The following is a 16,975-nucleotide window of genomic DNA, read 5'->3' as shown; positions in this document are numbered from 1 at the left end:
ACACACACACACACACACACACACACACACACACACACACACACACAATGGAATATTACTCAGCCGTCAAAAATGAAACCTTACCATTTGCAATGACATGGATGGAACTAGAAGGTATTATGCTAAGTGAAATAAGTCAGAGAAAGGCAATTATAGAATCCACTCATATGTGGAATTTAAATTCTTAAATTCTTAAGAATTTAACAAAAGAGAGGATCACAGGGGAAGGGAGGGAAAAATACAAGAAGATGAAACCAGAGAGGGAGACAAACCATAAGGGACTCTTTTTTTTTTTCAAAGATTTTATTTATTTGAGAGAGAGAGAGAGCATGAGCGGGGTGAGGGGTAGAGGGAGAAGCAGACTCCCCGCTGAGTGGGGAGCCTGACGTGGGGCTCTATCCCAGGACTCCGGATCATGACCTGAGCTGAAGGCAGATGCTCAACCAACTGAACCACTCAGGCACCCCAGGAGACTCTTAATATGGGAAACAAACTGAGGGTTGCTGGAGGAGAGGTGGCTGGGGGGGGGTTGGGGTAACTGGGTGATGGGCATTAAGGAGGGCACTTGATGTAATGAGCACTGGGTGTTACATGCAACTGAGGAATCACTAAACTCTACCTCTGAAACTAATACCACACTATATGTTAATTGAATTTAAATTTAAAAAGAGAAAAAAATAAAGTGTTAAAAGAAGGGGAAAATACTTTTTCAACCCAGAAAAAAAATGAATATTGGCCATTTTATTTTTAAAGTTGACATCACATAGTTACATAGTTCAAAACAGAAATAAAAATTTAAAAATATTTTTAAAAGGCAATGCAAGGCAAATATATTCACTTATGTATATGCTCTTCTTTTGTTAGTTCATTTAAACTAATAGAACAATCATATTAAGTATCTGCTGTTCTATGTTGTATTTGTGTTACAGTCAATTCTGCCCATCTTTAGATGTCTGAATTCCCTTGAAAGAAATGTAGAGAAGTGCAAAATATTCACCAGTTCCGATCTGTGCAAAGTCGTCATTCAGTTCTTCTGCAGACATGGTAGGTCTCGTTAAAACTAGTTTAAAGTATTGTGGTTTTTTTGTTAATATTTTTTATGTTTAGAATATTCAAACTGCATGTTAAGACTTCTCATTGCATTACTGCTTAGAATTTGGTTTTGTGGTAGAGCCGTTGTAAGTACTTGAAAAGTATTATCTTATTTGTCTCTGTAGAAGTATTATGAAGTGATTGGTATTTTTCCTTTTCCAACTTGTCAGCGGCACAAGCTTTGCCTGCATACAAACCAATTTTTTTTTTTCAATGTCCGCTTGAATTCAAACAATAGGTGGTTCTAAAATTAACTGGCTGCTTGATGATATTCTGTAAGAGTGCCTTGGAAACAGTGTTCTTTGGTAAGAACAGAAAGGAATAGTGCCAGCTTGTATTGAAAGTCCTCTGGGAGGCAGATAGTACTGTATCTGGGACTGAAAGAAGCGTGCGTGGTAACTGGCCCAGGGTCACAAAACTAGTAAGTCGCCGAGCCTGGCTTTGAGTCGAGCCCCAGTAGTAGGAGCCAAAACCTTTATACATTCTCTCTGTCACACCAAGCTGTAAAACAGATTTCCTGCCTCACAGCCTTGCAGGGTAGATATTCAAATGTTTTACTCACAGGACATTTACATGCTTAAGTATCTCTAGCACAGTGATTAAGAACATGGATTCTGGAGGCCACAAAGTTTGGGGCGGAATCCTGCTCTGCCCTTTCCTTGCTGATACTTTGGACAAATTATTTTACATCTGTGTGCCTCATTTGCCTTAAATGTAAAATGGGGATCATGTTAGTCCCAGCATTCTTGGGGTTTTGTGAGGATTCAATGAGTTATAGGAAGTTAGAGTTCCACAGTGTTTAAAAGAATGCCTGGCACCTTCTCTAAGTGTTAGCTCTAGTTATAATTTTTATGATTGCTGTTATTTTATTTGAAGTTAGCAGGTAGAATTGTATGCTTTAAAACTCGTGCTTGTGATATTAGTCCAAATCTTTTTTTGTAGTGGAATGGTCTTCTGGAAGGTTATCATAGGGTTACAATTATCTTTTATCTGTTACTTTGCCTGACAATTATCTTAATATTTTAAGCTCCTATTTGTATTATATTCTTTCATTTTTTCCCTGCAAAATATCAATGATTTAATGTGATTTTCCCCCTTTGAATTTTAGTTCACATAATAGCAGAATCACGTAAAGAGCATGATTAAAAGCACAGCAGGCCTTGACATCACAGACATGGGTGTGGATTCTTCTATACTTCTTATTAGCTTTGTGAAAGTACATAAGCTTTGTCAACGCAAATTGAACAAACCTTGTAGAATCTCAGAAAGTAAGAGAGTTTTATTCGAGTCCAAGTTAGGACAACTGCCCGGGAAACACACTTTTCACAGGGAAGAAAGTGTTCCAGAGGATAAACAGTTTTTACAGGGTTATATACATTTTTACATCTTGTAAAAGCTGAAAAGATTATAGATGAGTATGTAGGCAGGCATCACGAGTTTCATTGTAAAGGAATGCAGGGAGCAGGAGCATTGACTGAGATGCCTCAAGGACAAGATGGCTTTCCTTTAGGCTACTCATCACAAAGCAGATGTACATTGCATGCATGGCAGGCCATAAATCAGGCTTTTGGTTTGAACAAAGTTTATGTACAGTCATGTGAATTTAGGAAGAAATCTAAGATGGCCTCCCTTGTATATCAGGCCTTTAGAGAGTTTTTCTCTCGTCAGTTCTCTGTACTGTCATTTTCTTTTCTGTAAATGGGGATAATCTTACCTACGCTCATGTTCCGGGGTTGTTGTGAACGTGAAGCAGGATCACAGTGTGAAGCACATAGCGTGGTGTCTGACGCGGAGGGAGTACTACCTCGTCGATGATTGCTGTTATTACAATGACCCTCATCCCTTATTTCCAGCTAGATTTCAAACAACCAACTTTTCAGTTTCTTTCTTTTTTAAAAATTTTATTTATTTATTTGACAGAGAGAGCGAGCACAAGCAGGGGGAGCTGCAGAAGGAGAGGGAGAAGCAGGCTTCCCGCCAAGCAGGGAGCCCGATGCTGCCAGGACCCTGGGATCATGACCTGAGCCGAAGGCAGACATTTAACGACTGAGCCACCCAGGCTCCCCTTCAGTTTCTTAAGAATCTCTCAAGTAGCTTAAATTAGAGTAATGTCTAATACATGTTTGTAATCGGTTGATTTTTAATAGCTTTTGTAGGAAAGCTGTGAGTTAGGATGCCTTAAGTTGCAACTAACAGGGAAAAAAAAAAACCACACGGAAAATCCAACTCAAACTGACTTTAATAATAAGGAGGAATATTGGCTCTTGTAAATGAAAAAAGTTCAAAATTAGGTCACAGGCGTGGTTCGATCGAGGCTGTAGCAGCTACTGCTTCTTTTCCTCCTTCCTTTTTCTTTTCTTTTTTTTTTTTTTTAAGATTTTATTTATTTATTTGAGAGAGAGAGTGCACGCACAAGCAGGTAGAGGGGCAGAGGGAGAGGGAGAAGCAGGGAGCCCGATGCGGGGCTCGATCCCAGGACCCCGGGATCATGACCTGAGCCCAAGACAGACGCTTAACTGAGCCCGCCAGGCACTCCTTTCCTTTTTAAAATTCACTCAGCTCTACTTTCTTCCATGTGATTTATCCTAAGGCTTCTCTTACAAACTTTCAGTGCTCAGGCGGCTTGTAGCAGCAGCCAGGGCTAAATATTTCCTCTTTCACATCCAGGGGGAGTGAGAGCCTTGCCTTACGTATCCAGTGAACAAAAGCGCTTGACTTTGCTCTGACTGGACCAACCTAAATCAATCCTAGTGGCCAAGGCATTCCCATCTCTAAGTGCCATATCTGGTCCAAATTTAATTGCAGGGGGCATAAGATCACACTTGGTTTGTACCAATGAGGGCCTATCAGTGATGCTGGAAGTAGAGTCTGTCCCCCCTCCAACCTCATGGCTGCTATGAAAGGGGGAAGGGCCAATTCAGGAAGGAAGGAGACCGGAGAACATGGATGCTGCTAGGTAACTGGAGTAGTTATAGTTTCCAAAACTGTATGCACACAGCAAATTATGCTTGCGATTTTATATCTGTAATCTGGTGGGGAAACACTGTTCAGATTTAGTTGAGAAAAATCACCTGGGTAGAGATAGCCCATAAGCTGCTAGAAATACATGTTTGGGATTTGGGAAGGAATTAAGGACAGTGATGTAAATTTGGCTCTCTTCATTGATAGAAAACAATTGAAAAAACATGAGCTACTAAAAAAGACTAACTTCTCTAAATCTAACCTTGAAAAGTTTCCAGAATGGTGATTTCTTGAATTATTTCGCATCTGCTAACAGGAAACAAGGATTTGTATCATCGAGAACCAAGATTTACCTGAAATATTTATTTTATTAATAATTCCACCAATTCTCCATTCTTTCTTTGCACTGGCCCTAGAATTGCTAAAAATGAGTCTGGGAGTTCCTGAAGCACACTCTCTGATACACACGACATGCTAATGTGTTCTCTCCTGGCTCAAAGAGACAGGCCTCCAGCAGAGAGGGGCTTCCATAAGAGGAGTGCACTGGGATACTGAGTGAAAATAAAACTTTGATTCATACGCATGTATTAATGAAGTGATGTCAAGAAGGCTGGAATCCCACTTCAAGGTTTCAAGTTTTTGTCAAAGGGCATTCTACGGAAGTACTAATGACTTTAAACTTGCTTAACAGTGAACTTACAGGGATTGGGTCCCATTTAAATAACTTACAAGATTTTTGAAGTATCACTGACCTCTGAAATTCTAAACTCTACAAATGTAACATCTCCAAAATAATGGTTGTTCCTTAGTTGTACCTCTTCAGGTTTGAAAGAGTTCTCTGGACCCACTGAGGGAAGTTCCAAATTGAGCTTATGAAGTGGCAAGTAGAACTAGCATCAGGAATCCCATGGCCAGGAGCAGATGGGATGAGACATTACTACTCAGAATGATCGTTGGCCTGGCTGCTGGGCCCCAAGCTGTTGTCACGGGTCTGTGAGATATTAAGGAGCTTATGCCAGAATTTAAGCCAAACATGTGACTAAGCATTTGCTTTAGTTCAGCTGTTGTTGTTGTTATCTTTTTTTTTCTTCTTGAGTAGGCTTCACTCCCAGCATGGAGCCCAGTGCGGGGCTTGAACTCACAACCTGGAGATCAAGACCTGAGCTGAGATCAAGTTGGACGCTTAACTGACTGAGCCACCCAAACGCCCCAGTTGTTGTTCTTAGTAGTAAGATTTTCTCCATGAAGGAAGTCCATTCTAATGCAAAAGTCCTTATTGCATTATGGTCCAGTACTTTGTGCAGCACAAGATAAGGTTAATAAATGACCCAGGGAGGGCTCCTGGGTGGCTCAGTTGGTTAAGCGACTGCCTTCGGCTCAGGTCATGATCCTGGAGTCCCGGGATCGAGTCCCGCATCGGGCTCCCTGCTTGGCGGGGAGCCTGCTTCTCCCTCTGACCCTCCCCCCTCTCATGTGCTCTCTCTCATTCTCTCTCTCAAATAAATAAATAAAAATCTTTAAAAAAAAAAAAAATGACCCAGGGAGAAAACAGGACTTCTAAATGTTTATCCCATTTGTATCCTATCAAGGAAAATTGTTATTAAACTAGAAGACTAGAAAAACTGCAGTGAAGAGGTACATGCTTTAAAAAGGGTACAGTGGGGGGGGGGGGGCGCCTGGGTGGCTCAGTCAGTTAAGTGTCTGACTCTTGATCTCTGCTCAGGTCTTGATCTCAGGGTCGTGAGTTCAAGCCCCATGTGAGCTCCATGCCCAACGTGGAGCCTACTTAAAAAAATAAGATAAAATAAAAAGGGTACAGTGGATGTTCTTTGGGCCAGAGATTCAGAGGAGAGAAAGGTGAAGAGGAAAGGCTTGGTGGTTAGTGACTAGGTGAGTGACTAGGTGAGTTTCCAGGAGGTGGAAATGGGAAGGCATTCTATGAGGAGTAAGCAGTGGGAGCAAAGTATAGGCTGAAAGTGTTTAGCACTTGTCGATAAGGAAAAAGGAGAAGGAAGCAAGTGGCAAGAAAAGGAGCATCAGGAATGACAAGGAAATTAGACATTTCTCTGCTTGGGCATGTTTGGCCATGCCAGTATTCACTTGAGTGAAATATTTAGAGGTATGTTCTAGAGGTATGATCGTGCTGCATATGCCAAGGCTGTTTCTAAGAATACCTAAGAAACTGCTAACAGTGGTCCCCTCTGTGGAGGGTAGGGGGGTGGCAGGAGTCAGGGGTTGGGGGTGACTTACTTTTCACTGACTATTCTTTGGTATCTTTTGAACTTTAGACCATAAGCATCTAATACCTGTTGCTCCAAAAGTAACTTGGAAATAGTTTTTAAAATAGGGTAAATTATGCCAACTTTCGAGCTTTGTGTCTTCCCAAAATAGAAATCACAGTAATTCCTTGCAGTGCCATGCTCTTTGTAGTACATCTAAGATGTATGGATGAGTGCAAAGATGAAATAGGTTGGATATGTCACTCCAGTGCTCAAAATTCTCTCAACGCCTCCCCCTAAGCCCTCCCCATTTACCCAGGGTAAAAGCCAGAGATCTTATAGTGGCCAATAAGGTCCTACGTGGGTTGGGAGCCCTCTGCCTAGCAAGCTCCTTCTCCAGATAGCATGTTGCTTTGCTCTTTCTCCTCCTCCAGGTCTTTACTCCTATGGCTTCGTTTCCATGAGGTCTTCCTTGACCCCTCTATTTAAAATTGCTGTCTACCATGACTGGCACCCCTAATGCCCATTCTGCTTTGCTTTTTTCCTGTGGCCCTTACCACAATGTGACCTATCAATTATTTTACTTTATTTTCTTATCGTCTGTCTCCCTTCCCTAGAAGGTAAGCTCTATGAGGAGAGAGATTTTTGTCTGATTTGTGCTTTGCTAATCCCTAGCTCCTGAAATTGTTCCTGTGTAGTAGATTACCAGACAAGTGCTCACAAATTATTTGCTGCTTCCCACCCTTCGAAAGCTGGAGTCTGTTTCCCCAGCTGGAATCTTGGCTGGCCTTGGGCTTGCTTTATCAATTAAATAGAAGTGATATTGTGTGAGTTGCAAGCCTAGGCCTTAAGAGGCCTGGCAGCTTCCCCTGTGAAAGCAGGAACCCTTCCCTCAGCATGAGAACAAGTGCTGCACAGTAGACTTCTGGAGGATTAAGACCATGTGGTGGGAGGCCTCAGCCGTCCCAGCAGTCTCAGCCATGCCAGTTGTCCCACTGGGCCCTAAACATGAAAGTGAAGCCATCCAAGATGTCCAGCCACAGCTAAGCCAGCTGAAACCAGAACTACTCAGCTGAATTGTGAGAAATAATAAATGTTTGTTATTTTGAGCCACTAAGTTTTGGAGTGGTTTGTTCTCCAGCAAAAGCTAACTAATGCAGCTTTGTGCATAGTAGGTGGTCTGTAAATATGAAATTAATAAATGTTGCCATTATTAATTTTGTATTAAAAAACCCCCCAGGGGCGCCTGGGTGGCTCAGTTGGTTAGGAGTCCGACTCTTGATTTCAGCACAGGTCGTGATCTTGGGGTCATGGGATCGAGCCTTGTGTCGGGCTCATGGGCTGGGCATGGAGCCTGCTTGGGATTCTCTCTCTCCCTCTCCCCCTCCTCCCTAAAAGAAAAAAAAATCCAAGTTAGATGAGAAATGTTGTTTCTAGTGAGTCCTTCTGATTCTCACCACAACATTATTGGGCTGTAGAAAGTTACAGCCCATTTGGATTTCATTACATGGGCTCTGTATTCAAACTTAGGTTCACATTCTCCCTATACTTATTAAAATAGCATCACCTTGAAAAGTCAGTCAGCCTCACTGGGCTACAGGTTCCTCTTCTGAGACTAAGTGCCTACCCCGCAGGGCTGTTGTGAAGATCATAGGTAATGTGTGTAAAATGCATACTACCGTTGCTGGCTCATACTTCCAGAATTCCCCAGAAACCCAGAAATATCAAACCTGGATGAAAGGTAGTGAAAGAGAATGATAGGCACATGAACTAGAGTGGGCAATCACTATTTTACCCACAATTTAAGAAATAACTTGTATTTCAAAAGAACTTGGGAGCTCTACTGCCTGATTGGTCCGAGGATATGGCATGTTGCATGGTGTCCACTAGGGGGCAATAAACACATTTCATAAAGGAATTCTGCTCCTTCAAGCTACGGGCACCTGCCAGATAGGAAATGTTTCTTTAATTTTATTATTTTAACGTGGCTGTGAAACGTAGACTTTTTAAATAGTTCATGTTGCACTTAAAATTATTAACAGATTGCTTTATTCTTTTTAAGGTATTAGAAGAACTCATAATGTGTGTTTTCAAGAAAGTCAGCCCTTGCAAGTTATTTTTGAAAAGAATATGTGTTCTAATACACTAATTATTCAACCAAGGTAATGAGTTCTCTGGTATTTATTTTTTTTCTAAATATAATGTGGGCACAGAGTAAAGAGTTAATGCCCTTAATTAAAATTTGAAATCAGTTATATTTTTAAAAAAAGCTAACATTTGACTTGGAGAAATCCCCTTACAAGGTCAAGAGGAAACTGTGAAAAAGATAATGGTAGATAATATAATTGCTTAATGGTAGCAATAATGACTTAGTGGCAAGAAAGTTCTAAAAATATCCCATTAGTGCCTTTCTACATCAAGTGATACCAAGGGAAAAATATATTACCTAATTATACTTTGCATTTATATATTGCCTTCTGCCTGAGTCTTAAAACACACAACACAAGGAAACGTTAACGTTTTTATGTAAACTTATTTTTATCCCAAGTGTTTGCATTTTTTCTTTAGAGAATGTGCATTTGTCAGAAAAGTGCATTTGTCAGAAAAATGCACCCAATTTTTTAGTTCATTTGTCAGAAAAGTGCACCAATTTTTTAGTTAAGCTGTAGCATTAAACATTAAACATTAATTACTTTGTGAGCCAAAGGATATTTTATCCTTATTGTTCTTTAAATTAAACAAGCAATACATGCTCCTTGTAATACATCTAGAATTTATAGAGGAGTACAAAGATAAAAAATGAAAAGTTTTTCTCCTTTACCTGTCCCCTCTATCCCACTTTGCAGAGGTAACATCAATCAACAATTTGGTGTATATCCTTGTAGATCTTCTTCTCTATATAGCCAATCTCTCTGTAACTCACCCTCTCCTTATAGCTATGGATATCTTTCTTTCTCTTCCTTCTTCCCCCCTCTCAAATTTATATTACTTATTAGACACATACTTATAACTAATTTTTTCAAAGAAAATGTCCTACTGTTATTATTTGGCAACTTGATTTTTTAAGTTTCTGTGTCAGTTCACTTAAATCAATCTTATTGTTTTTAATGATTACATAATTTTTCACTGTATGACTGAACCATAATTTAGTTACCCATTGTCCTATTAGTGAAAAAGTAGGTTGTTTCCAGCTTTTTGCCATAAAAAAAAAAAAAGTGTATTAGTTGCCTTTTTCTGTGGAACAAATTTCCCCCAAACTCAGAGCTTTAAGAAACCAGATATTGATTACTTCATAGTTATAAGTGTGGCTTAACTGGGTGCATCCAGCTCAAGGTGTCTCATGAAATTGGAGTCAAGCTGTCAGCCGGGGCTGGGGTCTCATCTGAAGGCTGGACGGGGGGGGGGGGTTCACTCCCAAACTCACAGACATGGCTGTGGGGAGCCCTCAGATGATCAACTTCCAAGCTCACTAGTCTGGTTGCTGGTAGGCCTCAGTTCCTCACCACACAGGCCTCTCTGTGGATTATCTGATTGTCCTTACCACGTGGCCACTGGTAATCAGAAAGAGAGAGAATTGATTGAGATGACTGATTGAGAGAGAGAATTCACAAATGGAACCAAAGTCTTTTTATAATCTAATCTCAGAACTGACATTTCATCACTTCTGCCATTTTCTTTGTTAGAAGTGACTCTGTAAATGAAGCCCACACTCAAGGGCAGGGGATTATATGAGGGCATAAATACCAGGAGGTGGGGATCACTGGGGGCCATCTTATACACTTAACACAGAGTCCTAGAAATGAAATCACTGGGTCAAAGGCTTACCAAATTTTAAATTTGCATACATACTGACTACCAAATTGCTGTCTTAAAGGATGAGCCAACTTACATTCCCACCAGAAATGTAGGGGAGTCCTTTCAAGTAACATATATGATCAATCTTTAAAATTTTTGCCAACCTGATAGGTAGAAAATTGTATTATTAGATGTCCTTTTTTGTTGCGTTGATTCCTTGGGAGTTTGAACATCTTTTCATATATTTATTGTATTTTTCTTCCTTTTTGAATTGCACATTTATGATATAATTTTTTTGTATCAGGTTATTTGGTATTTTATAAAACACCATCAACACTGGAAAAGTTCCTAGATGAATTTGGTAGGTGTTCCTGACATTTTGGCATCAAGAAACACTGCTGAGCTAATGTCTAGCATCAGGTTAACATCAACATTACATACATTCTAAGAATCTCACTTTTATCTGACAACACCTCAATTTCAAAAGTAGCCCAGATCTTGTAATGTAATAATAAAAAGATAACCTAATTAAAAATGGGCAAAGGATTTGAATAGATAATTTGCCAAAGAAGATATACAAATGGTTGAAAAGCTCATGAAAAGGTGCTCAACATCATTAACAGTTAGGGAAATACAAGTTAAAAAACTTTAAATCTGTGAATTGTACAGTATGTGAATTCTGTATCAATAAAACTATTTTTAAAAAGGGAGCTCAGGATAAAAGGGCATTTGGGATGTCAAGACAACCTTGAAAGTAATAGGTAATAATCTAGGACAAGTAACAAAGGGAAAGAGAATATAAGTAGCAGGCTGCTCGTAAACCTCTACCCCTCACCCAGATCTCCAGCATAGTTCCACCCGGTTCTGTCTGAACAGCGATGTTTTCTACTACCTCCCTTAGGAGTATGATTGCAGGTCATTAAAAATATATAGGGGGTATATAAAACCATGGAATTGAAGACATTTCTTCCAGTGTCTGGTTTATTCTGTAGCTTTTACATGTCATACTAAGAATATATTTTACTATTCTCTTGGCTTTCAAGTGAATTTTTAAAATATACTAAAAATATTGCAGCTCACGTAGAAAAAATAAGATAGGTATTTTGGGTAAGTTTTTAAAAAATCTAGGCTGACTAACCTGTTTATTTCCAGATTAAAGATTTGAGTCCCATTTAATAAGATTCTTTCTTCTTGTTTTTCAAGTAACATAGTACTTTTCATTACTTTTTGTAGAGTGCTTGCTGAGGCAGTTGTTCTTTTTACATCAAGTCAAGAAGAAGTTACTCTTGCTGTTACCCCACTCAGCGTTTGCCTTAAGAGTTCCAGTGATGAACCAATGGGTGAGGACTACATCTGTCATGGCGCTCGGATGGCATGTCACTTCCTGGGTTTCTTGATGACTGACCATACAGTAAACATTGGTGGCATAACGTTTATTCTTGTCTAAAAAGCAGTAAGATGTAGAAAGATCATTAAAATTTTTAAGGGATCCAGGAAATGGAACAGAATCAATAATTAAAACATTTGGCTTTGAAATTCAGGTTGTTTTAAAATTAGGAGAATCGTTACTGAGAAAAGTATATTTTCAGTTAAGATTTTTAAGGTCTGGTTTTCATCTTTTTTAAAATTTATTTATTTTTTAGTGATCTCTGCACCCAACATGGGGCTCAAACTCACGACCCCAAGATCAAGAGTTGCGTGCTCTTCTAATTGAGCCGGCCAGGCACCCCTGTTTTTCATCTTTTATCAACCTTTGTGTTTAGCATAAAGAAAAATTAAGAGGCCAGCAATCCAATTGAGATTATTGTTAATCACATAAGAAGAAAAAGTAGCTTTGAACTAGAGAAGTAAGATATTCCAGATGGCAAATACACACAGCAGAAAACGTGAATACTTACGTCAGCTCCTCCAAGAGTTATCTAGATTGAATGGAGAAACTAAGGCATGATTGAATCAGAAGTTTTGCTATCAAGAAAATTGACTATGGTCTTTTGGGTACAAGCTGTTTGAGACTCTTTAACCTTGGGTAATTTGGTGTGTGTGTGTGTGTCTGCATGTGTGTGTGTGACAGCCGTAAGGAAAAGAAAGGGAGGGAACTGTATTATTCCAGACTGAAAAACCAGTAGAACTAGGGCTGAAGTTGGATCAGATGACTTTTGTGGTGTTTAGTGTGTGCCATGTTTTTGTTCTTTTTTTTTTTTTTAACTTTTAAAAAAAATATTAATTTATTTTGAGAGAGAAGGGGAGTGTGAGCAGGGGGAGGGGCAGAGGGAGAGGGAGAGAGAGAGAATTTCAAGCAGACTCCCTGCTGGGTGGGGAGCCTGATGCAGGGCTCGATTCCAGGACCCCAAGATCATGACCTGAGCTGAAATCAAGGGTCAGCTTTTCAATCAACTGAACCATCCAGGTGCCCCTCTATGTTCTTTTCCTAAATGGTTTCCATTTATGAATTCATGTGATCTTTTTAAGCTCTGTGATGTAGGTCCTATTATGATGTCCATTTTTTCATGTGAAGCACAGAGAAACTCAGTGACTTGCCTGGTGTCACACAGTAAGTGTGGATTATCTGAACATAGGCTCCAAGGCACAGGCTCATTACCATTGTGCTCTTATTGCTTCTTTCTAGTCTTACGTAGCATTGTTTTTTGACACTCAGAAGCGCATGATCAGGAAACTATATGCTTGGCTAGTGAAAGGGTCTGTTTTGTATTCCATAATGCCATCTCTGAATAAAGATGGCCATTTAGTAACCAGGAGATATTGTCCCTTGTGAGCAGCTTTCTAATGAGTAGTTATAGTTATGGTTGACTAGGGACCCAGTTGTTTATTATTGAACCTACTCTATGCTAGTACTCGGGAAGTGACATGAGTCTTCTTGTTTGATAGGAATGATTTCTAGGATAGTGTTTGGTCCTTTTATTTTTTTTTTTAAAGATTTTATTTATTTATTTGACAGAGAGAGACACAGCGAGAGCAGGAACACAGGCAGGGGGAGTGGGAGAGGGAGAAGCAGGCTTCCCACGGAGCAGGGAGCCTGATGTGGGACTCCATCCCAGGACCATGGGATCATGACCTGAGCTGAAGGCAGACGCTTAACGACTGAGCCACCCAGGCACCCAGTGTTTGGTCCTTTTAAAAAATATATACTGGGGGCGGGCGCCTGGGTGGCTCAGTTGGTTGAGCAACTGCCTTCGGCTCAGGTCATGGTCCTGGAGTCCCGGGATCGAGTCCCGCATCGGGCTCCCTGCTCGGCAGGGAGTCTGCTTCTCCCTCTGACCCTCCCCCCTCTCATGTGCTCTCTCTCTCTCAAATAAATAAATAAAATCTTTAAAATATATATATATACTGGGGGCGCCTGGGTGGCTCAGTCGTTAAGCGTCTGCCTTCGGCTCAGGTCATGATCCCAGGGTCCTGGGATCGAGCCCCGTATCGGGCTCCCTGCTCGGCGGGAAGCCTGCTTCTCCCTCTCCCACTCCCCCTGCCTATGTTCCCTCTCTCGCTGTGTCTCTCTCTGTCAAATAAATAAATAAAATCTTAAAAAAATATATATATATACTATTTATCCTTTGTTCTTACAGTTACGTTAATTCATGTTCATTGAAGAAAATAAAAAACACAAAATAAGCACTAATAAAAAAAAGTCACCTGAAATCCCACTATCCAGAGATAAGCACTTTTTTTTTTTTTTTAAAGATTTTATTTATTTATTTTTTAGAAAGCGAGCGAGAGAGAAACAGCATGAGAGGGGAGAGGGTCAGAGGGAGAAGCAGGCTCCCTGCCGAGCCGGGAGCCCGATGTGGGACTTGATCCCAGGACCTTGGGATCATGACCTGAGCCGAAGGCAGACGCTCAACCATCTGAGCCACCCAGGCGCCCCAGAGATAAGCACTTTTAATAGTTTGGGATATCTCCTTCTATACTTCAGATCTAATATCAGAAGATTGGTTGAGTAAAGATAATGAAATACTATGAAGCTATTAAAAGTAATCCAATAAAAAAATGGGCAGATTGGGGCACCTGAATGGTGCAGTCAGTTAAGCATCCTACTCTTGATTTTGGCTCAGGTTGTGATCTCAGGGTCATGGGATAGAGCCCATGTCAGGTGCTCAGTGCAGACTGTGCTTAAGATTCTCTCTCCCTCTGCCCCTGCCTCCCACTCTCTCTCTTTTCATTCTCTCAAATAAATAAATCTTTTTTAAAAATGGGCAGAGTACCTGAATACTTCCTCCACAGAATGTATACAGATGGGCACAGACACATGAAGAGATGCTCAACATCACTCATCAGCAGGGAAATGCAAATCAAAACCACAATGAAGATGTGAGGGCCATGTGGCTGAAACATCTGTCACTCCATTGATCGCCAGGATTGATTCAGCTGATCTGGCTGCTAGGCGGGTGTCCCCTTCCTCCCTCACCACTCCATGTGTGTCCCTCCCAAGGCTTCACGCTCAAAGAGGACAACCTTCCCAATAGAGGAGGACCGTTCTTTGGTCAAGGGTATACGAATAGCTGAGCTTCCCTGCTGGAGCCTTCAAACAAGCTCTCAAGGTCCATTTGCAGGAGAGTGTAGGGTAGTCAAGCTTCCAAGACTCCAGACCCATCCAAAGGAGGTGCTACATGTGGTAGTCTGCCTTCCTTTAAAGAGAAAAAAAAAAAAACCCACAATGAGATCTCATCTTATACCTGTCAGAATGGCTAAAATCAAATACACAAGAAATAACGAGTGTTGGCGAGGATGTGGAGAAAAAGGAACCCTTGTGTACTGTTGGTGGGAATGTAAATTGGTGCAGCCACTGTGGAAAACAGTATAGAGGTTCCTTAAAAAATTAAAAATAGAAATATCATATGGTCCAATAATTCTGCTACTGGGTGTTTACCCAGAAAAAATGAAAACACTGATTTGAAAAGATACATGCACCCCTGTGTTCACTGCAGTATTATTTACAATAGCCAGGATATGGAAGCAACCCAAATCCATCATAGACAAAGGGATAAAGAAGATGTGGTGTATATATAACGTAGTATTACTCAGTCATAAAAAAGAATGAAATCTTGCCATTTGCGACAGCATGGATGGACCTAAAGGATATAATGCTAGGGGCGCCTGGGTGGCTCAGTCAGTTCAGTGTCTGACTTTGGCTCAGGTCATGATCTCAGCGTCCTGGGATCGAGCCTGCGTCAGTCTCTCTGCTCAACAGGGGTCAGCTTGTCCATCTCCCTCTGCCCCTCCCCTTGCTGGTGCATGAGTGCCCTCTCTCTCTTTCTCTCTCAAATAAATAAAATCTTTTTAAAAAAGTATATCATGCTGAATGCAATAAGTCAATCAGAGAAAGACAGATACCATATGATTTCACTCATATGTGGAATTTAAGAAACAAAACAAATGAACAAACAAAGAAAAAGAGACAAACATCTTGGGACGCCTGGGTTGCTCAGTCAGTTAAGCGGCTGCCTTCGGCCAGGGTCATGATCCCAGGGTCCTGGGATCGAGTCCCACATCAGGCTCCTTGCTCAGCAGGGAGCCTGCTTCTCTCTCTCTCTCCCTCTGCTTGTGCTCTCTCTGTCAAATAAATAAAATCTTTAAAAAAAAAAAAAAAGAGGGGTGCCTGGGTGGCTCAGTCGTTAAGCGTCTGCCTTCGGCTCGGGTCATGGTCCCAGGGTCCTGGGATGGAGCCCCGCATCGGGCTCCCTGCTCCGCGGGAAGCCTGTTTCTCCCTCTCCCACTCCCCCTGCTTGTGTTCCTGCTCTCGCTGTGTCTCTCTCTGTCAAATGGGTAAAATCTTTAAAAAAAATAAAAATTAAAAAAAAAAAGAGACAAACATCTCTTAAATACAGAGAACAAACTAGTGGTTGGCGGGGGGTGTGTGTGAAATAGATAAAGGGGATTAAGAGTAATTTATCTTGATGAATACTGAGAAATGTATAGAATTGTTGAATTTTTATATTATATACCTGAAACTAATGTAACACTGTATGTTAACTACACTTCAATTAGAAAAAAAAGAAAGTGAGAAAAAGAAAAGGTACTCGTGTGTGTATGTATTTCTTTTTTTTTTATTCTGAATTTTTATTTTTGTGGTTCTTTTCAGATATCTTTGTATCCATGAAATGTTTCTCCTCTTTCCTCCCGATTTTAAGGAGAAATGAAAATGACAAAGACTTTCATTTCTTAGCTTTATCCTGAGGCATCTTTGAGAAGGAAGCAATAGGGAGCTATGCAGTATTCACAAAGATGACTCTACTTTTTGCTGAATGACTTGCCTTCTGTGCTCAGTCAGAAGCCTACAGACAAATAGTGCCTATTTTATGTGTGTTTTTTTGTTGTTTCTTTTCTCCCTCGTTCCTACTTCCTCCTCCTTCTTTTTAAACTTCTTACATTTCCCAGCTTGCACAGGTGAGGCCTCATGTCACTCAGTACAACACGATGAAGCACTTCTGGGGCGCCTGGGTGGCTCAGTTGGTTAAGCGTCTGCCTTCGGCTCAGGTCATGATCCCGGGGTCTGGGATGGAGCCCCACATCGGGCTCCCTGCTCCGCGGGAAGCCTGCTTCTCCCTCTCCCTCTGCTGCTGCTCTCTCTCCATTATCATTGCTTCTTTTAAGTGCTGAATAACTTCTTGATTCTGCCTCCTTTTGGACTTTCTCCAGTGACTTTGAACAGGCAATCTTTACATTTCATGGTTCTGAAGGCTGTAAGTCAGCTGAGGGCCTCCTCCTGGGTCACAGACTTCTTATTGTGTCCTCCAGGGCTGAAGGTGTGTGTTTGTATTTCTGAGCGTGTATATCAAACATTTTTGTAGTGAAAAACTCAAAATAATTCATTCTTATCTCTTATGTTTCTGTGGGTTGATGGGGCTCAGCTAGACAGTTTGTTCTTGGGGTCTCATGCAATTGCAGTTAGACAGTGG

At 40.8% G+C, this 16,975-nt stretch overlaps 1 protein-coding gene across 1 annotated transcript in view; it reads left to right on the top strand.

The window, feature by feature from the left end:
- The window catches only part of RAD9B (RAD9 checkpoint clamp component B), a 39,877-nt gene that overhangs the window by 3,418 nt on the left and 19,484 nt on the right, over nucleotides 1-16,975 (top strand). Inside the window, exons 4-6 of the mRNA XM_021698629.1 lie at nucleotides 930-1,044; nucleotides 8,335-8,434; nucleotides 11,301-11,407. Coding sequence (XP_021554304.1) covers nucleotides 930-1,044; nucleotides 8,335-8,434; nucleotides 11,301-11,407 — 322 coding nt within the window. The remainder of the gene's footprint in view (nucleotides 1-929; nucleotides 1,045-8,334; nucleotides 8,435-11,300; nucleotides 11,408-16,975) is intronic.

Source organism: Neomonachus schauinslandi, chromosome 14 (genome assembly GCF_002201575.2).
Source record: "Neomonachus schauinslandi chromosome 14, ASM220157v2, whole genome shotgun sequence".
Lineage (NCBI taxonomy): Eukaryota > Metazoa > Chordata > Mammalia > Carnivora > Phocidae > Neomonachus > Neomonachus schauinslandi.
Note: the sequence above shows the minus strand (reverse complement) of the source record. Positions and strands in the feature narration are given on the sequence as shown.